Below are 23,062 nucleotides of genomic sequence, written 5' to 3'. Positions count from 1 at the left end.
TCTGCCCTCTGGGGAGGGAGCAGCACTTGGGGGGGGGACCTGTGGGCACGTCCCCGGGGCTGGCCGAGGCCCCGGGAGTCCCAGGGCTGCAACCACAGCGAGGAGTCGTGCCTGTGGGTCCCCTTGCGTCCAGCACGCAGGAGCGATCAGCCTTTATGTCAAGAAAACTTTGGTCCTTTGCCTCCTCCCGGTGGCCAGGAATCACAGGCACGCCGGAGGACTCTCGTCCGGACTGCAGAGGCCTCACCCACCACGCCTGTGGTATGCGCGAGCCGTTTGATTGCGATGCTCTCTTGCGACACGCCAAAGTCGGCCTTCCCTGGTAAGCACCTGGGCTCGCCAGGCTGCCCGCGAGGGTTTCTCAAGGCTCGGTTTGTAGGCGTCACCGGCTCGGCAGTGACGAGGGGAGCTGGCATTCACCGAGAGCCCGTTTTGCTCTGGCTGCCGGTCGGTGTGTGTTCATTAGCCAGGACACTCGGGCTGGGAGCAACCCGAGGTTTCCCTCAAGGTTTGTTGGTTTGTTTAAAGGAAAAGCAAAGCCCCGGCACCAAGCCGGACCCGGGCCCCGCTGGAGCCCAGGGATGGGACACCCGGGAATGTCTCTGTCACCTCTCTGCTCTGTCCCCGTGTCCCGTCCTCATTTTGTCCTACACCAAGGGCTCCCTCCATGCGTGGGGGAGGAATCCACAGCCACGGAAGGTGCCGGGCTCTTTCTGCAGGGAAGGCCTCGACCCTCTTTTAGAAAAGGGGATCACCTGATTAGGTGCGGCCCACACGGATAATCTCCCTTTTGATTAACTCAGAGTTAACCGATTGGGGATCTTAATTACGTCTTCGAAAGCACTTCGCCTTCGCCGCGTCTGAGCGTCAACTCCCGTTACCCTCCCCAGCGCCTGAAGACTCCAGGAGCGGAGATGGCGCAGGGCGCGTGTAACGGGGCGGCGGTCTTGGAGGCCAGCCACAAACACTTAATAAGTATTAGTTGACTGTGAACAGGAGGGCGAACGAATGAACGGACTGTGCTAATGAACGAGTCACGAGTGGCATGGCCACAGGATCATGTTCCAAGACTTGTTGCCTGTTCTAATCAGAAAGCAAAGTTCGGTGTCAATAGCGCCATTCTGAAAGCACACACGCGTGCTAACACGCTCCCCCAAGTTTATGCACAGCAGCGCGCATATCCGCAAATGTCTCGCCACGCTAAATTCAGGAGGCCGCGGTCTCCTCGGGGCCGTGCGTTCTCCGATGCCGCGGGAACGGCCTTGCGTGGCCGAGGGGCTCCCGGGTCCCATGAAGGGGGTTCTGTCCCCCAGGCGTTGTCCTGGGACCGCGGCCTTGGGCTTCCTGGGACATCAAAGCACCTTTTGGAAAAGGCCGGCCCTGCTCTCGGCACCCTCGGAGGCACCTGTGTGGGGCACCCCATGGCAGCTGGGGGCGGGCGCGCCGGAGACGTCCGGAGGAAGCGCGGGCACTGCTGGCGCACGCCGGGGTGGGGAGCTCGAGCTCACACTGCTCGCCGCCTCTGGCGCTTCCTGCCGCGCCGTGCCTTCAGTCTGGAGCAACGCCAAAGACGCAGAGCCGCGCAGATGCTCGTGTGGCCAGCGCCGGCATCCCCCGGGGGGGCCAGCAACCGTTGAGACTGAAATCTTATTTCCACCTACCCATCGTGTCAGCAGTGATAAAGAAAACGCTGTCTCACGGTATAATCAAAGCCCAGGCTCAGCCTCCCGCTGCGTCCCGTTCTCCCCACACCTGCCAGGGTTTGGGGCAGGAGCTTTTGGCCTGTAGTTCATAGTTACAGACGTGTGTGTGTGTGTGTGCAAATATGTAAGCATCCATAAGCAACACGCGAGCACATTTTACTTGTGCGCATGCCGTCACTGCACACGCCATTGCGCGTGTGTGCGGTTTCGAGGTCTGTCTGAGAAATGCGTTGATCAGACTCGCCTGTTATGACTGCTGGGTGGCGTTTCGTCCTAGAATAAACTGCATATACTATCTACCCGATTCCTGCTGGTGGGCGGTGAAGTCGTTTCTACTTCTCTGCTACTGACGTGCTAAACATTTCCGCGTGCCTTCCATGGCCCTGGTGCCCGCGTGCTGGGACGTGGCGGTCGGTTCTCTGAGAGGGAGGCCCCAGCTCACGGGGGACGGGCGTGTCCGCCGTGCCGGACGCAGACCCTGCGCACGCTCTGTCCACAGCGGGCGTGACTGTGTTTCTCACCGCCTCGCCAGTGCGCGATGGTGGCACGCTATATCATTTGTACCAATCTGATAAAAAAAAAAAAAAAAAAAAACCCACAGCAACTTATTTTGATGAATTTGCGATTTTATGGTAAGCATCTCTCCCTAAGTTGATTGGCCATTTGCATTTCGTCCTCTGCAAATTAACTGCCTGTGTGACACCTCTGCCCGCTTTCCTATCGAGGGTAGCCAGCGTCACCGTGAACAGGCCCCCAGATGCTACTGACAAAACCAGCGCACGCTCCCTGGCCGTCCCCTCCACTCCCGAATGCCAGCCCTTGTGTAAGCTGCAGAGCAGAGAGCTTCCAACCTGCACAGCCAGATGCCTCCGGTGGCTGTGGTTTCACAACCTTGCTGCGTGTTTCAGTAAGGATCCCTGGGGCGGAGCTGCGCATTCCTGCCTTTGGTCACACTATGCCTAAGGACGTGATCCCTGGTATTATTAAAAATCTCTCCCAGAAACACCTACATAGAAATTCCTCTCCAGGCTCAGAGATCAGACAATTATGTCCATTAAGTACGGAGAGCGAATTCCTCTTGGTAAGAGTAGTTCAGTAAATATTTTAGTAACCTAAGGATGCTTCTTCCTTTAGTCACCTTGTATGTTTCAGAATTCGTAAATGACAGGAAATTTAGGGGAACGTTTTCTGCGCGTCTCTGAAAGAGTGGCGTCCCCAGCCTAGGGCAGTATTTTCCAGCTGCTCCGTGCCTGTGCACATGTTTCTTCTTTTTGGGGTTTGCAGGTTGTCGTTTCCTTCTACCTTTGCACATTCCGTGGTAAACGCTGCGTGTGTTTGCAGGAAGCAGGCGGCTGTAAAGCTTACGAGCAAACATGTGGCCCTTGGGGATGGAAACTGGCTGCTTGCCACAGCTCTGCCACTTGCTAGCCGTGTGGCCCTGGATACCCCAGGGGCAGTTCAGAGCCGAGGGGGAGCAGGGAGGACAGCCCTGGAGATCCATGGATTGCACAAGGTCCTTAGGCCTCTGAGTCCCCCGGTTGTCCACATCAGACCCCACTGAAGTTCAAGTTGCCCTAGGCAGCTGCCCTAGGCTGGGGGACATTACTCTTTCAGAGACGTGCAGAAAACTTTCCCCCAAATTTCCTGTCATTTACAAATTCTGAAACATACAGGGTGACTAAAGGAAGAAGCCATCCTTAGATTACTAAAATATTTACTGAACTACTCTTACCAAGAGGAATTCGCTCTTCGCACTTAATGGACATAATTGTCTGATCTCTGAGCCTGGAGAGGAGGCCCCAACCTTTTTGGCCCCAGGGACCAGTTCCACAGAAGACAATGTTTCCGCGGCCACAGACAGGTACCAGTCTGCGGCCCGGGGGTTGGGGAGCACAGCCTTGCGTGATCCTCATTTTCTCAACCTGCAGAATACGGGTGGTCGTCTCTGCCTCCTGGTGCCCGGTGCCACTGCGAGGGACAGGTGGCCCACCCAGTACAGGTGAGTCACGTAGGATAGCGCCAGCAAGAAGCGCCGAGTACCCGTGAGCTGTAGCTGAGCAAACAATACACACACGCGCGTGCACATATGTAGATTTGCACAGCACCGGCCTGGCTGGGGAGCAGACGCTTGCTCCGTTCAGGGCCTTTTAAGATTGGAGCACTTGGCACTCGGCCCGTCCCCTCTGTGGTCTGGTCACGGTTGGCTTAGAAGCTGCCGGGGGCTTCCTACCTCCATATAAACGCCGATCTAAAATTCAACTTGAACTTCAGGGAGGTCTGATGTGGACAACCGGGTGACTCAGAGGCCTAAGGACCTTGTGCGATCAATGAATCTCCAGGGCTGTCCTCCCTCCCCCCACCCCCTCGGCTCTGAACTGCAGCCTGGAGCAAACGGCAAAAGGGGTCCCTGCCCCAGCACCCACACCCCTTCTGGGTAGCTCCCGCCTGCCCTGCTCCCGCCAGCCGGGCGCTGCCCTGTGCCGCCTCCCGCTGCAGAACACAGCAGCGCCTGCCCCGAAGCTGCCCCACCCCTCCCTCTCCTGTTGCCAGGGTGTCACAGGCCATGGGGACAAACAGCTTGCCTCTTCAAATATTTTGTGCACCCAGGACTTCCTGCTTCCTGGGAGCAAAGATTAAAGGCTTTTGTAAGTGCTAAAAAATGTTTAAGCCCATGCTCTGTGCTCTCTCTTGACAAGTGCAATCATCTCTGAATGTTCGGTGGCTAAGAAATGTCACTTTCTACAGCAAGACCTACCTTCCTTCAGCCTTGTTTCCACAGTGTTTTATGCCCCCCACAATGCTAATAGACCCCAGCCCTAGAGGGTCTCAAGTTAGAGCTTTATAGAAATATTCTACATGGAATTTTTTAATGAGGCCTTTTTAAAATTTAAAATGTCCTACGTGTAAGTAAAATAACTAAACGGTATATGATGATTTAAAATGAAAATGAAACGTCCTTGGCATTACTCTCCACTGCTAACAGTTTATTCTATACTTTTCTAAAAGTGAATATTCTAGGCCGGGCACGGTGGCTCACATCTATAATTCTAGCACTTAGAGAGACCAACGCTGGAAGATCACTTGAGGCCAGGAGTTCCAGATCAGCCTGGACAACATAGGGACACCCCATCTCTATAAACAAATTTAAAAATTAGCCGGGCACGGTGGTGTATGCCTGTAGTCCCAGCTACTCAGGAGGCTGAGGCAGGAGGATCACTTAAGTCCAGGAGTTCAAGACCAGCTTTAGCAAGAGGGAGACCCTGTCTCTACAAAAAATAGAAAAAATTAGCCAGGTGAGGTGGCACGTGCCTGTAGGCTCAGCTACTTGGGAGGCTGAGGCAGGAGGATCGCTTGAGCCCAGAAGTTTGAGGTTGCAGTGAGCTATGATGAGGCCACTGCACTCCTAGCCTGGGTGTGTCTCAGAAAAAAAAAAATTAAAAAGTGATTATTCTAAACACATACACATACAATATAACATACACAAACATATATAAGCACATCGCTAGTTATTTTCCTTTCTTACTCAAGATACATAAATGTATAATGAAACATATATATGATATTATATATAAGTGTTTACCGTATGCCAAGCTCCGTTCTAACTGCTATCTATTTATTAAATCATTTGACCCACACGTCAACCCTATGAGTTGGTACTACTATTTTTCTCACTTTCCCAAAGAGACGCTAAGGTCTGGAGTGATCAATTACTCGCCAAGGTCATGGCCAGTAAGTGGAGCTGCTGGGATTTGAACCCCCGAAATCTGACTTGAGCACTGGCTTTCTTATCCACAAAGCTGTTGCCCTTTGATTGTTTTTTTTTTTTTTTTTTTTTACCAATGTGTGTGTGTGTGTGTGTGTGTGTGTGTGTATAAAATGAGTATCTCCCTGTTGGTACATATCTAAAACATTTAATTGGAAAAGGTGAAGAACTTAAGTAATATTTAGCTAAGTTTTAAGTCTCATTCATTTTCTTTATAGAGAGTACACCGTTCTTGGTTAGAACAGTCTACTCCTATCAACTCACACTGCCAGATTCAGCCTGTGCCCGGCGCAGCTGAACATTCCCTGCTCCAGCCCTGGCTCCCTTCACCTTTGCTATGCTATTTTCACAGCTGCGTAGTATTCCACTGAATGGGTGGGCTGTAAGTTTGTTGTGATATATTGAAAATAGGTTGTCTCCAGTTGTAAGATCAATGTTATGTTATGCACCTTTGTGCAGGAGTTGCTGGGTCAAAGAACAAGTAGAGTGACATTTTAATATATGCTGTTATTTTGTTCCCAGAAGATTTCGTAAATTTAAACTCTTATCCAGAGTGTCTAAAAACAACTATTTCTCCATACTCTCACCAGACCAGGGTATTAACAAACCTCTTCCTGTTTGTCCATCAGACAGGTGAAAAAGTCTCTCCTTGTTTTAATTTTTACTCTCTGAGTGAAGTTCTGCATCTTTTTATATCTTTATTAACCATGTTAATTTATTTTTCCACAAAGTGGAAAAATCCATGTCTGATGCATTCCTTTTGTCTTCAGGGTTGTCTGAAAACTTATTTCTTTTTTTATTTTTAATTATTATGGGCACATAATCGTCGCATAACTTTATAGGGTATGGTGATGTCTTGATACAGGCACAGAATGTGAACTGATGGAATCAGGGCGACTGGGGTATCCGTCACCTCAGGCATTTGACATCTCTTTGTGTCAGGAACATTCAGGTTCCACTCTCTCACTTATTTCCAAGTGTACCCTCACTTATCGTTGATTGCAGTCACTTCGTTATGCCAAAATACTTTTAAGTATTGTTTATTCCTAATACTATATAAAATGCGGGGCTTTGAAATGGGGCATTTACACTTCCAGGTGTGAAAATCTCCCCTGTTGTTTCTGGGCTGGGCTCCGTGGTGTTCCCCAGCGGTGCCTAATGACAGCGCCCCAGGACTGTGTGCCTTGTCCCCCTGCTGCTGAGCCGAGGTCTGGGAGCCCCGTGTGGGTACCTGGCCGCGAGGCCGCCTGTGCTGCCGGTCTGTCCAACAACCCAAGGTTGGGTGCAGTCTTATCCCTTCCGGTTCTCAGTGAGCTCTTGGCCCAGGAATGACCAGACACACCCAACGCAAGGCCAGAGAGAAAGGAATTTTACCAAGAAGGACGAGATGGGTTCTCAGAGCAAGGTGCTGAACGGGCCCCTGTTGTATTGAAACAATAGGGCCTGAATGTTTCTTAACGCTTTGCAAGAGCATTTTGCTCAGTAAGAAAACTTACTTTTGGTTAAAATAACTCTTAGTTTTTTTCTCAGGTTACTACCTAGATTTTTTTGTGATATTTCAATGTGCTTCATTTTTTAAATGTGGTTAACTTGTCAGTCTTTCTTTCGAGGCTGCTAGGGGAGCTCACGTGGGTCACTCACTTGCTCCTCCCTGGGACTCCGGACTTTCATCACGGAACCATTTACCCGGGGAGAGTAGCCTCAGGGAGGCTCAGTGACCTGCCCCAAGCACACCATGAACAACTGTGACACTGGCTCCCGGCCTCTAACCCTACCCCCCTCTAACCCTAAACTGGCCTCCCCATTCGGCCTCCCCCAGGACCTGGCAGCTCCGTCTAACCGGGACAGGGAAACGGTCGTTTCGTTAGCGACCCTCTTCCAGACACTCTTCCAAAACTCCAAAGGAAACCAACGAACACAAAACGAACACAAACGAGCACATAAACACGCAGACAGACGTGAGCATCGACCTCTTTATTCAGTTGGTTATGGCGCTGAAGGGGGGAAACTGAGGCTGCCTTTGCTGCGCACTCTGGGGACGCGACTCCATTCGCTCCCCGAGACTGAGCCCACCCGACGCAGAGGACTCGGGGTCTCTTGGCCACGGCCTATCCGCCTGGCCCTGACTTGGGACAGGAGCACCGTCCTCGGCCCGCCAGCCTCTCCCTTCCCCGGCGCAGGTGAGCGGCCAGGTGCCCGGGCCACCGGGGGGACTTTGACGGGCCGGCTCCCGGAGCTCCACGGCGCGGCGCGCAGACCCGAGCGCTCTCCCCGGCCCCGCCGCCCGCCCGCCGCGCGTCCCGCGCCCCCCACGGCCGCAGCCCCGCGCCCCCGCCCAGCGCGGCGCCCTGCGGGCCAGGTGAGATGCAAACCGCGCCCTGCCCGCGCCGCCCGCACGCCCACCGCGCCGCCCGCCGGCCTCCGCCACCCGCCGTCTCAGAGTCCCGGCGCGCCCGGCCCTCCCCGGGCCGAACCGGAGCGCGCCGGCCGCAGCAGGACCTCGCCCGGGCGCCCGCACCGCCCCGCCGCTCTCCCGCCTGCCGCCCGCGGCGCTGCCAATCTCAGGGCGGGGCGGGGCTCGTCCGAGGGCTCGGACCAATGCGGGCGCGGGGCGGGGCCAGGGCTCGGGGCTGGGCCAATGGGGACTCTGGGGCAGGGCCGAGGCGGGGCCGGGGCGGGGCCAGGGCTCGGGGCTGGGCCAATGGGGGCTCTGGGGCGGGGCCGGGGCGGGGCCAGGGCAGGACTCGGGCTCTCAGGCCCCGGAACCCCGCGCCGCCGCCGCCACCGCGCTCCTCCCGCGCTCCTCCCGCGCTCCTCCCGCGCCCGCGCCATGGACCCCGCGCTGGCCGCCGAGATGGGCGAGGCCGTGGCGCGCACGGTGCTGCAGTACCGGCGAGACGCGTCGGGGTGGCAGCCGTGCCGGGAAGGCGTGAGTGGGGGGCTGGGCGGGAGGGGTCCCCAAAGACCCCCGGCTCCTCCTCTGCCCGCCGTCCCCGCACCCCAACCTCCCGGGCGCCGTTCTGTGCACCCCGCTATCCTGGGGCGGAGTGACAGGGCCTCCCTGGGGGTGTTTTCTTACAAAAAGCCTGGGCCTGCGGTGCTCGCAGTGACCCCGGGGTCAGTGTCCGTCCCTGGCGCGGGGTGGCTTGGCCAGGTCGCCAGGCTGGTGAGTGGTGGTTGGGTCGAATCCGCAGCGCCGGTTCCGTAGCCGCTTCGCTCTGTGCCTTGTAGCACGAACCCCTCTCTTGGTCTTCCCCAGAGAGTGGCGAGGGAACAGTTTTGCTTACTCCCCACTTCTGATTTTTAGCAAATAGCCCTAAATTTGCTCGCAGAGAAGGAAGCAAAATGTGTGGCGGCTTTTAAGGCGACTGGACAGCCACCCACAGCTCTGGGAGTCGGTCGTGGCGTTGTGCCCTGGTGGCTCTGCCCCGCACGGGTTCGAGGGCCGCCCGGCCGTGCGCGTCTCCTGCGGCCTCTACCCCCTCTTCTGTAGAGCGGAGGACGGAGCCAGGACCCCCGCGCACTGCTGGCCCTAAACTTCTGTGGTTCTCTGTGCCTTTTGACAGAATGGAGTTTCAGTCTCCTGGAGGCCATCTGTGGAGTTTCCCGGGAACCTGTAAGTGCCCGCCTGGCTCAAAGCTTGTGGGAGACGTCACACCCTTCCTGGTGTCTCCCTGAATCTGCCTCCTGTAAGATTCCAATCAGCCCCCGGGCATCCTGTGATCAACTTGCCAGTTGTCTTGCAGACAAGCGCTAACTTCTGTTTTTCACTCGAATCATTGCCAGCAGACCAGGTTCTCTTGCAAGCTGCCAGCACCCCTTTCCGCAGGGCCCAGGGGAGGGGCAGTAAGTCGTGGCCCCTCCCGGCAAGCCTGTCCTGTACAGACCTGGCCTGGTCACCCTCTAGCCCTGTGATACCATCCCAGGATAAACACGTGCTGCTGATGCCTTGGGATCCAACTCCCTTTTTGTGCTCCAGGTACCGAGGAGAAGGCATCCTGAGGGGGACCCCAGAGGAGGTGTGGGACTGCGTGAAGCCAGAGGCCGGGGGCCTGCGGGAGAAGTGGGATGAGAATGTGACCAGCTTCGAGATCATCCAGACCATGACCGACGTAAGTTTTCCCAAGCCTGTTATCCCTGGACAGTGTCTGGGTCCTGCTGCAATAACCCGACCTTGTCCCCTCCGGAGAGGGCCTGTCCCCCCTTTTGGCCAAGGGCGGCTCCCTGCAAACACAGGCTGGCCACACTCAAGCCCAGCCTTGGCCCAGTGCAGGGCGGAAGCAGCAGGACTCGGAGAGGCGGGGAAGCCCCAGATAGCGCCTAGGAGATGTCGTGCGGGGTGACCCTGGCTCTGAGGATGCTTCGGTGGTGCCTAGATCTGGCCCATCAGCTCCAGTTGTCCCTTGATGGGACCAGTGCTCAGGACCGACAGAGCCCGGCTGACGAACCGGGTTCTCCGCCAGCGGTGGGGCCATGCCACCCCGCCTGGCGCTGTCTAGCAGGACTGTCTGTGACGAAAGAAATGTCCTATTTGAAGGTGGTTAGGTTAGGGAAATTAATTGTTAATTCTATTTAATTTTAATTAGTCTAAATGTGAATTTACGATAGCCCCATGGAGCGGGTGGCTACCATCCAAGACAGTGGGGGTCTAGACGCGTCTGTCCCTGAGTCCTCTGTGGCTTTAAGATCCCACCTCATTTTGATTACGGAAGTCCAGGGGGGAAAAAAGGTCATGACTAAAGTCAGAGAGTCCCCTCGCCGACCTGTTCAGTCTGAATGGTGCCTTGGTTTCGGACCAAGCTCTGTGGGCGGCCCCCTTTCTGGTGTTGACGCAGATGGTGCTGCGAGTCCTGCAGCGACAGTGGTCAGCTGGGGACCCGAGTCTGCAGCTGTCGGAGCCAGGGTCAGCCCTGGCCAGGAGTGTACGTTGCAGCTGTTTCCTAGCTCGTCGTCACAGGAGTTGATGGCAAGGGTTCCCGGAGGATGGGGCACGTGTCCCTGGGGTACAAAAGGCGATTTTAGGTTCGTTAACAGTCAAAGCTGAAATTGCATCACACAGTGAGGAGGTTGCCCTGTTTCGATTCTTTGATCTCTTTGACAGTTTGAAAGGGAGAGCCTGATGATCCTCTGAGGCCTGTTTAGCACTCGCCAACCTCCTTTACAAGGAAGTAGACAGCTGGCCTCAGGCTCGGAATTAGAACCTGATAATCCCTTGCAGTTGCCTGGAACTTATGGCAAGTGATTCTTTTTTTCCATTTCTAATAGTTAAATAACTTCCTTTTTAAAACCAACTTACAAGTTTTTAAAAGTGAGCACATTTAGAGAACAATGTTAAGTGAACAATAGGATAGAAGATACCAGAGAGAGAAAATAAAAAACAAAGAAAAGGTAATATGCAAACAATTACACACAAGTGATTGAGGTTGAGGAGACATGGGTTAATGCCCTTCTAAATGTAACACAGGGCCGTGCATAGAATTTCCTTCTCAAAGGCGAGGGTGGCTGCATCCTTTTAGTAAGTTCGCACCCCTTTTCTCAGTACAGCGACTAGTGGGACATGAGACAGAATGACAGGCCTAGGAAATCGCGTGACACCCGGGCTGCTCAGTGACAGGCACTGTCATTCATTGGGTCATTTTACACCGTGCTGCAAGCTGGGGGCGCTTCAGCCAAAACACCATACAGGGGGCAGGGCCCAGTGTGCGGGAGGCAGAGGTGTGCCCACGTTCACACAGGTAGCAAGTGGCTCCAGGGAGTTGGGAGCCAGCTGGTGACTCCAGACCCCCTGGGCTCCCCGTCTTCACTGGTGCCACCTCCCAGAGGAGCCCGAGAACCTCCTTCTGGCCCCTGTCTTCTCCCTAGCTCCGGTTCTGGGTCCTGAAGACCCGATTCCTAAGCGGCCCCGGGAGTGACGTGTTTTTTTTTTTTGTTGCTGCTTTGCAAGCGCCTCCCTCACCCAGGCGGCCGGCGCGGCAGGTGGCCGGTGCTCACCTGCGCCGAATCTTGCTTTCCACGCCATGGGAGCGGTGCTTCCCTTCGTGGTCAGCTTGCCCCTGGGGCTGGGTGGGAGATGCTGGCGGGATCTCTCCCCTTCTCTGGGCACCCTGGTTTGTCCTTGGGGGATCGAGCCCTACCCCAGTTAGTCTTCAAACTTTCTGCTTACGCCCCTCCGACAGATTTTTGAGAAAATTTTGTACACCATCCCCACACACCCAGTTGACATGTAGCATTCATTGGCAGCTACATTTTCATAAGTTGCAATGCCTGTCATTTCTGACTGTAATAAGTCTGTCAACTTTGAACAATGACATCGTTCTTTTAGATGTATCTAAATTATATATGAATTTTAATTTACTGTCATCCATTTAAGAAATACATGAGCAAATTTTTCCTAGTCACTAATTGTGTGTAACTGTTTTCCTTGAATTTAAATTTCCATTCCACAAAGCCCTCTGAATTTTATCCTAATATAATACATGTTTATTCTTGAAGGTCATCATCTTGCATCATAAACATGCATATAAATGGAAATTTTTAAAAAATATCATTTATTTCCTATGACCATAAGACTCTAATTGTTAAAAAAAAACTGGATTAAGGTATGACTGTAATTCGTTAAAACAACATGATTACATTATGAATTTTGATGAAGAGCTGTTAACCCCAGAAAGTAAAATATTTTGCACCTATGGATGAGATGAATGATATCTTTTTTCCAATTAATTCATGTGTCCATGAAAAAGATACGACTTCTTGCTAGAAAGATACAGCCTTCCTCAGACCTAACTGCAAAGAGGAGAGAAAGCACCAACTGCTGGTGAGTTCATGGCACAAAAACAGCAGAGAAGAAATTGACAAGTGGTGGTTCCTTGTCATTCAGTGAAATGGTGAAAATGTGTAGAAAGGGCCCTTCCTTGCAGATTGGCATTTGTCAGCATGCTTTTGACAAATCTCAAATATTGTAGTTCTAAAATAGATAGATAAATAGATGGATAGGTGTGGATGGATGGATGGATGGATGGATGGATGGTTGGGTGGATGGATGGATGATTGGGTAGATGGATGGATGGGTGGATGGTTGGATGGATGGATGATTGGGTGGATGGATGGATAGATGGATGGTTGGGTGGGTGGATGGATGGATGACTGGGTGGGTGGATGTATGTATGTATGTATGGATGGATGATTGGGTAGATGGATGGATGGATAAATGGATGGATGGATGTATGATTGGGTGGATGGATGGTTGGATGATTGGGTAGATGGATGGATGGATAGATGTATGGATGGATGGATGATTGGGTGGATGGATGGATAGATGGATGGTTGGGTGGATGGATGGATGGATGATTGGGTGGGTGGATGTATGTATGTATGGATGGATGATTGGGTAGATGGATGGATTGATGGATGGATGGATGGTTGGGTGGATGGATGGATGATTGAGTAGATGGATGGATAGATGGATGGATGGATGGATAAATGGATGGATGGATGTTTGGATGGATGGTTGGATGATTGGGTAGATGGATGGATGGATGAATGATTGGATGGATGGATGGATGATTGGGTAGATGGATGGATAGATGTATGGATGGATGGATAGATGATTGGGTGGATGGATGGATGGATGGATGGATAGATGGATGATTGGGTGGATGGATGGATGGATGGATGATTGGGTAGATGGATGGATGTATGGATGGATGAATGATTGGGTAGATGGATGGATATAGATGGATGGATAGATAGATGGATGGGTGGATGGTTGGATGGATGACTGGGTGGATGGATGGTTGGATAGATGGATGCATGATTGGGTAGATGAATGGATGGTTGGGTGGATGGATGGATGATTGGGTAGATGGATGGGTGGATGGATGGATGATTGGGTAGATGGATGGGTGGATGGATGGATGATTGGGTGGATGGATGGATGGATGGATGATTGGGTGGATGGATGGGTAGATGGATGAATGGATGGAGTGGGTGGATGGATGGATGATTGGGTAGATAGATGGATGGATGGATAGATGGATGGTTGGATGGATGATTGGGTGGATGGATGGATGATTGGATGGATAGATGGATGGGTAGATGGATGACTGGATGCATGTATGGATGATTGGGTGGATGGATGGATGATTGAGTGGATGGATGGATGATTGGGTGGATGGATGGATGATTGGGTGGATGGATGGATGGATGATTGGGTGAATGGATGGTTGGATAGATGGATGCATGATTGGGTAGATGGATGGATGGTTGAGTGGATGGATGGATGATTGGGTAGATGGTTGAATGGATGGATGGATGATTGGGTGGATGGATGGATGGATGATTGGATGGATAGATGGATGGGTAGATGGATAGGTAGATAGATGACTGGATGGATGGATGGGTGGTTGGATAACTGGGTGGATGGGTGGATGATTGGGTGGATGGATGGTTGGATAGATGGATGCATGATTGGGTAGATGGATGGCTGGGTGGATAGATGGATGATTGGGTAGATGGTTGACTGGATGGATGGATGGATGATTGGGTGGATGGATGGATGGATGGATGGATGGATAGATGGATGGGTAGATGGATAGGTAGATGGATGACTGGATGGATGGATGGGTGGTTGGATAACTGGGTGGATGGATGGATGATTGGGTGGATGGATGGTTGGATAGATGGATGCATGATTGGGTAGATGGATGGCTGGGTGGATGGATGGGTGGTTGGATGATTGGGTGGATGGATGGATGATTGGATGGATGGATGGATGATTGGATGGATGGATGGGTGGATAGGTAGATGGATAGGATTCAGAGACACACCATGAGTTTGTTACATGTATTACCTGTGCTGCTACCTTCAGTATTTTTTTCCAAAGTCTTCGTCATCTTGGTCTCCAAACACTATCCCTTGGGACTAATGCATTTGAGGGCAGTAATCAGGGGTGGAAACAGTGTATTTATTTATTTTTTTAAATTTCATCACTGCTACCATTCCTACCACACAATACCAGAATTTAGAAATGGCAAAATTGCCTTGTGTCTAACACCAAGCTTTGGAATATGCTTAAGAAAGGGGAAAACATGAAATTCTAACACCAGTGTATAGTGAGTGCCTTGATTAAACATTGCAATCAGCATTCGTGATTGTCCCTTTGGTATCCTGGGGGGTTTTGCACCCTGGGACGGTTCATGGGAAGTGATTCTAGATGGGTGGGGTCTGCCCTGCTTTTCTTCGAGCGAGGGGAGACCCAGCGTGTAGGCGCAGCCTGTTCCCAGGCAGGCCATTGTAGGGAGAACACATGGCCAGGGGTCATCTGGAAATTGATCCACAGGCACCCGCTGGGCAGTGCTGGTGCCCCGGGCAATGAATGCCTGCTGGGAGACTATTCCCCCAGGCCACACGTGTCCCTGCCAAGGGGTTTCTTAGCAACACCTGTCCCCGAGTCTGAATACCTAAGCGGGAGACAAAGAGGAGAGGCCTTTACTGATTTCTCCCACCTGACCCTGACTTCTCCAGGACTGTCCCACCACAGGCCCGGCCTGTCCTTCCCCACTGCGACCTTGAGGGTACCCGGGCCCTGCTCTCCCCCGGGGTGGTGGGCGGCAGGATAGGCACGGGCAGGTTGGGGTGTCCTGGGTTGGTTTGCACAGTGGGAGAGTGGCCTGCTGGGACGGTCCTGCAGTGGGTGGGGTGGAGGTTGTGCCCTCTGGGGCCGGAGGGGCCGAGCAAGTGCAGGGCGGCCTCCCTGCCTCTCCCTGGAGCCGGCCCTCTCTCTCCGGAGCCCGTCTCCACATGCGCTTTGTGCGGCGTTCCCTGATCTTTCCTCGCCTCGGTTTCCTCATCTGTGCGGTGGCTTACGATGCCTGTGTCTCAGGGTAGAGGGGCAGCTGAGAGCTCGGTCCAGCCTGCTCTCGCTCCATTTAAGTGGCAACTCTCAGGCTCTGTGGCCAGGCGTCCGCTCAGCGTGTTCCGACGTGCAGCTGGACAGCCGCGGACAGCCCTCGATTCACAGACGGCGCGTTTCAGCCGCGCTCAGCTCTCCCTGGGGAGCCCCGCTCTGGACCCTGCGGTTCACGGCGCCTCTCTGCCGTCACCACCCCACTGCAGCGCCAGTCCCTTCCCGGGGCCTGGGGTGGCCGGGCGGGCGGGGTGTGGCCGCAGCAGCAGCCGACGCGCCCTGTGCTGCCTTGGCAGACGCTGTTCGTGTCCAGGACCTGCACGCCCTCCACCGCCATGAAGCTCATCTCCCCCCGGGACTTCGTGGACCTGGTGCTGGTCAAGAAGTACGAGGACGGGACCGTCAGCTCCAACGGTGAGCGTGGCTCCCGCGGCGCCGGGCTCTGTCTCCTGCGCGCTCTGCCCCTCGCGGAAAGCCGGGCAGCTGGAAAGCACCAGAAACGCCACGCCGCGTCCGGCTCCCCGCGCCTGCCCTGCCGGGAGTGGGGTGCTGTGCGGGGTCCGGGGCGACAGAGTCCACACGCCGGTAATGCCGCTTGTAAGCCGCAGGCGTGGGCAGCCCCGTCCGTCCTTCCTTCCTGCGCGGGCTCGCGGTTAGTGCCACGGACTTGCGGGTTAGCCGGGCACGAGGCTCAGCGTGCAGCGATTCCCCGCGTACACAGGGCGGCTTCCTGAGGGGCGGGGCGCTATTCACCTCCCCCCTGCCCCTGTCTGCACAGCCCACACGGCCCCCGCCCCCCGCACAGCCCCTGCCCCCCCCCCGCACGGCCCCGCCCCCCGCACGCTCCCCCCTCTCCGCACGGCCCCGCCCCCCGCACGGCCCCTGCCCCCCCCCCGCAAGGCCCCCCGTCCCCGCACGGCCCCCCCCCCGTCCCCGCACGGCCCACATCCCCGCACGGCCCCGCCCCCAGCACGCCCCCGTACCCCACACGGCCCCCGTCCCCGCACGGCCCCCCCCCCGTCCCCGCACGGCCCCCCCCCCGTCCCCGCACGGCCCCCATCCCCACACGGCCCCGCCCCCAGCACGCCCCCGTCCCCCGCATGGCCCCCCCCGTACCCCACACGGCCCCCCCCCACCCCACACGGCCCCCGTCCCCGCACGGCCCCCGTCCCCTACAGCTCCTGCTGTGCCTCTGGGTCTTCCGTGTGGGCGAGTTGGTGTCCACATCCAGGCCTCTCTGGCTGAAATTGAGAGGGGCACTGCCTTCTCCCACCGCCAAATATTGCATTCTGGAATGTTCTTTCCCCTAATATTCTGGCAGGCTGGGGAAACCTATCTGGAGTGTGGGCATGTATATGTGTGAGTGTGAGAGTGTGTGTGCATGTGTGTGAGAGCGCGTGCGTGCATGTGTGTGAGAGCGTGTGCGTGCTTGTGTGTGAGAGCGTGTGTGTGCCTATGTGTGAGAGCGTGTGCGTGCATGTGTGTGAGAGCGTGTGCGTGCATGTGTGTGAGAGCGTGTGCGTGCATGTGTGTGAGAGCGTGTGCGTGCATGTGTGTGAGAGCGTGTGCGTGCATGTGTGTGAGAGCGTGTGCGTGCATGTGTGTGAGGGCGTGTGCGTGCATGTGTGTGAGAGCGTGTGCGTGCATGTGTGTGAGAGCGTGTGCGTGCATGTGTGTGAGAGCGTGTGTGTGCTGACTCCGGGCTGCAGGCCGGCGCTGCCCCTCCCTGGCACCTGGGTGGCGGGCCCGGTGCCCTGAGCTGCGGCTCACGGCAGCCCGCGCGTGTCTTCCAGCCGTGCACGTGGAGCACCCGTCGTGGCCCCCAACGCCGGGCTTTGTGCGAGGCTTTAACCATCCCTGCGGCTGCTTCTGCGAACCTCTGCCAGGGTAAGGAGCCTCCCGCCTGGGGCGGCCTCGGACCGGCCGTGCCCGCGGGACAGCTGTGCCAACGGCGCTTTGTGACTCACAAGAGTGCGGACGCTGACCGCTCTCTGGGCCTGGGTGCCACTGCGCGCTTCCACGTGTGCCCGTCAGTGGCATGACAGTGGAAGTGCCCGGCACGTGGGAGGAGTCATGGGGGGTGTCGTTCTTATTTTCTATGTGAGAAGCCCTCCCTCCAGCCCCGCAAGGCAGGTTAGGCCAGTGTCATGGTCCCACGTAGACCTGAGACCGGAGGCCCCACAAGAACAGCACGTGGGCGGGCTCCGGCAGAAACTGCACTGGGAACATGAGACATTTTCCACCAGGTGGATAAGAGTCGGGAGGATAAAACCCCCACGCCAGCTGGGTTTGGTGGGAGCCCCATGACCCCGCCTGCAGCTCCCTGTGACCCCCTCTGCCCCCTGGCGTGAGGCACGATGGCCCCCAGCAAGCCGTGCCCGCTGCGGGAGAGAAGACAGCCAGGCGTCTCCGCCCCCGAGAAGATGGGCTCCGCTCCCGTCTTGAAAGGTCCCCCCATCTGGCCTGGCACCCCTGAGGGGCGAGCCCAGCGCCCGGCTGCCAGGTGGGAGGACAAGGACACCAGGCAGAGGTTTAGAGCCCCCGCCCCAGCCCAGGAACCTTGGGCACCCAGGTGTCGAGGGCACTAAACTGGGTGCAGGCGTGTGTGTGTGCGTGTGCACATGCTAGAGCACGGCTATGCTATTTTCAGACTCAAAATGTTGTGTTTAAGAAGAATCCTCCAGGGCAGGGTCTGAGAGCCGGCGCAGTAAGGGCGTCACTCAGAGGTGCCGGGTCTGGGCTTGGCACATCCCTGGGGCCCCGAGGCCGGCTCCTGGGATGGTGGTGCAGGCATGTCCCCGTCCCTGCCTGGCGTCCTCGAGGGGCCTGCGGGACACACCAGGACCCACCCACAGCTGCGGTTTCTTTCACTGTCAACCCGGGTGGTTCCCGGGACAATCCAGTGCCCTTCAGGTAGTTCATGGCACAGCGGGTTCCTGGCAGCGCCTGGCCGGGCCTGGGGGGAGGAGAGCTAGCCCTGGGGCTGACCCACAGCGGCGCCTCGGGATCGCCTTGAGCTCCGAGCGCCACCCCACCATTCCCGATCACTCTGGGAACACAGGCCTGTTCTAGACACTACGGTCGAAGCCGGCACCGACGGTGATAGCAGCAGCAGACACTCACACGGCACTGCCGCGTGCCAGTTATATAAATTAACTCATTCTCATTTTTATAAAGCCTCAAGGCACCATTATCATCCCCATTTTTTTAGATGAGGACACCGGGCACAGAGAGGTTAAGTAACTCACCCAAGATCACACAGCTAGGACATAAAAGAGCCACGGTCCAAGCCCTGCCGCCGGGCTCCGGATTCTGCTCTTGACCTGGATGCGGCTTCTCTCAGCAGACAAGTGTCCGCCCTCGCGGAGGTTGGACTCCGGTGGGGGTGGGAGGCAGACAAGGCACACCTGCCAGTAGCTGTGTCAGGTGGCCACACTCGTAACTACCAGACGCCAAGTGCTCCGGAGCAAGCTGGAGCCGGGTGACGGTGCCAGGAGAGGTGAGAGTGAGTCTCCCTCACGTCCCCCTATGGGGGACGTCTCCCCATAGGGCATGTGAGCAGAGAGAAACTCGGGCGTTTTGGGCCCGTTGGCAGAGGGAGGGTCCACAGCGGAGGATGGAGCAGGTGCCATGTCCCAGGGACCGGAGTGGGGCGGGCGCTTCCGTGGCGCTGGGAGGGGAGCGCGGGGGCGGGGGCGGGGCCTGGGTGCGCGGGCAGCGGGCTGCTCTCCTCCGAGGAAGACGGGACGCCACAGGAGGGTTCTTGCAGGACGACCTCTGACCCCGGGTTTAGCCTCCGCGGTGCCCCTGGGGTGGGAGGGGCGCGGGGGAGCGAAGGCACAGGGGCGGGCAGCCAGGCCGGGGGGAGAGGCGCTCTCCAGGCCAGGCGTCCGCTTGCAGCCGCGGCGCATCTCAGCGCCGTTCACGGGGCGCCCGCTCGGTGCGCAGGAAGAGCGCCGCGTGTGCCCCGCGTGGTCTCGCTGCGTCCTTATGACCCACGCACGCGGCGGTGCCGGCATCCCCGCCTCCTCCTCTGAGCCCCCCTTTGCCCTTTGTGTTGCCGCCGCGTGATGTGACGCGCGGTGCGTGCCCCTCCCACGCGGCCTCCCACGCGTTTCGCCTCCCGCGGAGCCCGGTGCCCACGCCGGGGAACACGCGTCGTCACTGAGTCAGATTCCCCTCCCCTGCTCATGTCCCCAAGCCAGAGAGGAGGCGGGGAGGCTGGAGTGGCGGGCGGAGGAATGGAGAGGGAGTGGGGCCCAGCGCAGGCGGGCAGGACGGGCAGGGAGGGGCGGGCGGGCGCTGCCAGGCTGTGGGTGTGAGGGCGTCCAGTCCGGCTGCATAGTTCACAGCTGCGGCCCGGGCCGCACTGCTGGGAGGGGCGGGGGGTGGTGGCTTTCACGGGTCTCCAGTGCCAAGCCTGCCACCTGCACGATGCCAGGAACATCTGGTGGGCAGGTGCGGCGCCGCCTGCCGTTCCCGGTGAGGCTCTGGGGCCGTGGACAGCTCCGTTCCAATGAGGTGCCGCATGGTCTCCGCAAAGCCAGCGCTGCCTTTGCTGCCCTGGCCATTGTGAACTTGGAGACTTGGTGACAGGGAAGGCCCCTGACGTCCCCACCCGGTTGTGTCCTGTCTCCACCCACGTGCGCCCCTTGCCGAATCCGATTCTGCCGGTGGCCGCTCCCCCATGGCCCTCGCACCAGAGGCCAGGCCTGCGGCCCGGGGCCAGCGGGTGCAGCCAGCCACGCAGCGGGTGGTGGCAGGACGCGGCCTCTCCTGCCAGCCCGGGCTCCGTGCCGGGCCCCACGCCCCTTCCCGCTCTGGGCACCTGCCACTACCCGGGCAGAGTCCCCTCACGTGTGCTCAAGTTAGGTGTCGGCTCCCTAAACCAGCGGTTCTCAAAATCGCGGCCTGAGGTCTCACAGGACGCCCTTGAACGTGACGGAGGGCTCCAGCATGCTTTCGTTAGGGTTGCAGCTGTCGTAGTTTCATGTCTTTAACACTGGGAAACTCCTTAAATAATGTCACAACAAAAATACATTACATACTAACATAAGTAGCATTTTTATGCAAAATAACTATCTTTCAAAACAAAAAGCAGTGAAAAGAGCGGCGACATTTGTGCGGTTTTGCCAATTTCTTTCGAGTCAGGTTTGCTACAGTCCATACCTGCCCGTGCGCTTGGTCTGTGGTGACATGCTTCTGGAAAACTCCGCCCTGTGGTTGGTTGGTTATGAAAGAAGGAAACTGAAAACAGTCGCATCTTAGTGCTGTTGTGAACTAGCTTTGGCCTTGCAGACCCCTGGAAAGGTCCCGGGAACCCCGGAGGTGCCAGGCCCCACGCAGAGGAAGGGCAGCGCCTGCCAGCTCCTCCCGGGCGGGCACAGGGCGGGTTTTCCGAAAGCATTTGCCGGAAGAATCGGGGAGCGGACAACCGCCTCTTGGGGCTGGGGGTGAGGAGTCCTCCCTGGCGGGTTTGCAGAGTCTGTCCCCAACAAGAGGACGTGTTACCTTCCGGAAGGTGCGCGGGTCCAGAGGGGACCCGGGCCGTGGGCGGGGCGGGGGTTAGGCGCAATCACCGCGGACCGGCCCTTCCTGCTGGGCCGGGCTCCCCCGCCTGCCCATGCCCATCCCCTGTCACTGATACGCCCCCCAGCTCTGCTGTCCTTCTTTGCAGGGAGCCCGGCAAGACCAGGCTGGTCACCTTCTTCCAGAGCGACCTGGGCGGCTACCTCCCGCGCGGCGTGGTGGACTCTTTCTTCCCCCGCAGCATGGCCGGCTTCTACGCCAACCTGCAGAAGGCCCTGAAGCAGCTCCACGCCTGACGCCGTCCCGCGCTGGCCAAGAGCTGCCGTGCGTCACCAAGGAGCTCGGGCGGCTGGGGCGCCAGAGTGCCTGGGTGCACCCAGAACTCACCGGTGGGCGGCGGTGCTCGGGGGACAGCAGCCAGAGGCAGCGGCCACCCTCCCCCTCCTTCTCCGCCAGGGCGGGCGCGGGAGGAGCCGGCACTCGCGCCCCCGGGCAGGGCGCACCCAGGCCCCGGCCACCGGCCCACGTGACGCCAGAGCCTCCCGCTGCCGGCCCCTCTCAGAGACCGTGTCCCTGTCCCTCGAGGAGACCGTCACCGGCACTGACAACCAGACGCCCCGCTGTCTTTTCAGCACCTGGAGCTCCCCCAGACCTGGGCCCCGGACCCCAAATGTATTTTCTGATAGAGACCCCCGTTATGTTTTTAGCATCCCACAAGATTTTTCCCCTTAAAAAGATGTCAGCTTGGGAAGTGATGGTGTAAGAATGGGATAAGCATTAAGGAAAAATAATTTCGATATTCCTTTTGTTGTGTCTTCGTTTGTACTGGGGGTTCCCCTCTCTGTGTCCCCTCTGTGAGTTGGTCTTCCCGTTCCCGGTGGACCAGGCGGTGGGGACCCTCCCAGGCCACACCTGCAGCCTCCAGGGTGACTCCCCTTTGCAAGTGACTGAACAAGCGAGCGTTGGTGTCTGCACGGGGAGCGCTGAGCAAAGAGCCTCCTCTTCCCTCCCTGGGCCTTGGCCTTCCTTCCCTGTCCTCCGCTGCAGAGGCCGAGGGAGGCAGCAGTTCTCGGCCTGCAGGCCCCGGCCGGGCCGTGTCGCTGTCCGGAAGGATGCAGCTCGGCCGTCGGCTCCACTCCTCGTTCTAGACCCTGCACCCAGACTGCGCCACCCCGGGGGCCAGCCCACGCGGTGTCGTCCCAGCGAGCGAGCACCTGGGCGGGGCCGTGGCAGCCCCGTGACGTCCTTGTCCTCTCTCTGGTCTGGCCACACCGTCCGGACAGGGACCCTCTCCCACCCCCGGCCACCTCCCCTGCGCTTCCACCGCCTGCCTTGTGAACAGGTCTCAGGTGTCCGAGCAGGGTCCCTGCCTCTCGCAGTTCCCAGCGCCTGTCTCTGGTGCAGGAGATTCCAAGCCCTCGGCCTCTGCTCCTCCAAAAGGAACACATGCCCCTTGTGTTACATAGTGACCGCGCCCCCACCCAGGAGTCCCGGGATGACTGTCTCTTGCATGTCCCAAGGCGTGACGAGCTTCACGACACAGCGGCTTGGTGTCAGGGGGCGGGCAGCGCCCTCGTTCTGTGTTCTAGAACAACTACGCGCCCCGCAGCCGAGCCAGTGAGACCATCCTGCCATCGCCCTTTCATCATCCAGAAATCTCATCAGATTCCAGAATTGGCTTGTAGGTCACTCGTCATTCGTCCAGTGAGTACCTGCTGGGTCCCTCCTCTGCGCCAAGCACGGCTCTGTGTCAGCTCCTCGCGAGTTGGTCTCCCAGTCCGGCCAGTTCCGGGTGCAGCAGCCGGGAGCTGCCACGCCTGCCCCTGTGGGCGCCAGGCCCCGGGAGGTCGTGGTCTCACCAAGAGGGGGCAGCCCTGCCGCGCGGGTGGAAGGCCGGCCCGCCAGCGACGCGCCTCCCCCGCCAGGGCTGCGCTGCGCCGGCCTTGCTCCCGCTCGCGGCTGCGGCATCGGCCGGCTGGCTCCGTCCTGGGCGAGGAGCAGAAAGCCTGCGCGTGGCCGAGCGCTGCCCTGGAAACCCGCTCCTGGATGGGCACGTGACGTCTCTGCCTTGATTCCTGTGTTTGAGGGAAAGAGCAGGGCCCGCACACCAACCCCAGCGAGGCCTGCTGGAGCGCGGGCGGGGGCAGGGGCGGGGCCGTG

General features: G+C 57.6%; 1 protein-coding gene across 1 annotated transcript; it reads left to right on the top strand.

Moving 5' to 3' along the window:
* The first annotated feature begins 8,205 nt into the window (after nt 1–8,205).
* On the top strand, nt 8,206–21,701 carry STARD5 (StAR related lipid transfer domain containing 5). The gene is made up of 6 exons (XM_012751906.2): nt 8,206–8,395; nt 9,033–9,082; nt 9,446–9,578; nt 15,670–15,787; nt 17,167–17,260; nt 21,051–21,701. The coding sequence occupies exons 1-6, from the start codon at nt 8,297–8,299 to the stop codon at nt 21,196–21,198; spliced, it is 642 nt and encodes a 213-aa protein (XP_012607360.1). The 5' UTR covers nt 8,206–8,296; the 3' UTR covers nt 21,199–21,701.
* The last annotated feature ends 1,361 nt before the right edge of the window (nt 21,702–23,062 follow it).

This window comes from Microcebus murinus, chromosome 7, assembly GCF_040939455.1.
Source record: "Microcebus murinus isolate Inina chromosome 7, M.murinus_Inina_mat1.0, whole genome shotgun sequence".
NCBI lineage: Eukaryota > Metazoa > Chordata > Mammalia > Primates > Cheirogaleidae > Microcebus > Microcebus murinus.
The sequence above is the reverse complement of the archived record's forward strand: the minus strand, read 5'-3'. Positions and strand labels throughout refer to the sequence as shown.

Bases quoted from the DNA above. Each gene is read 5' to 3' on its own strand.
- STARD5 (XM_012751906.2), top strand. From the start codon at position 8,297: ATGGACCCCGCGCTGGCCGCCGAGATGGGCGAGGCCGTGGCGCGCACG. The intron at 8,396-9,032 runs GTGAGTGGGGGG...GCCTTTTGACAG, and splicing joins GGCAGCCGTGCCGGGAAGGC to AATGGAGTTTCAGTCTCCTG. The intron at 9,083-9,445 runs GTAAGTGCCCGC...TTTGTGCTCCAG, and splicing joins GTGGAGTTTCCCGGGAACCT to GTACCGAGGAGAAGGCATCC.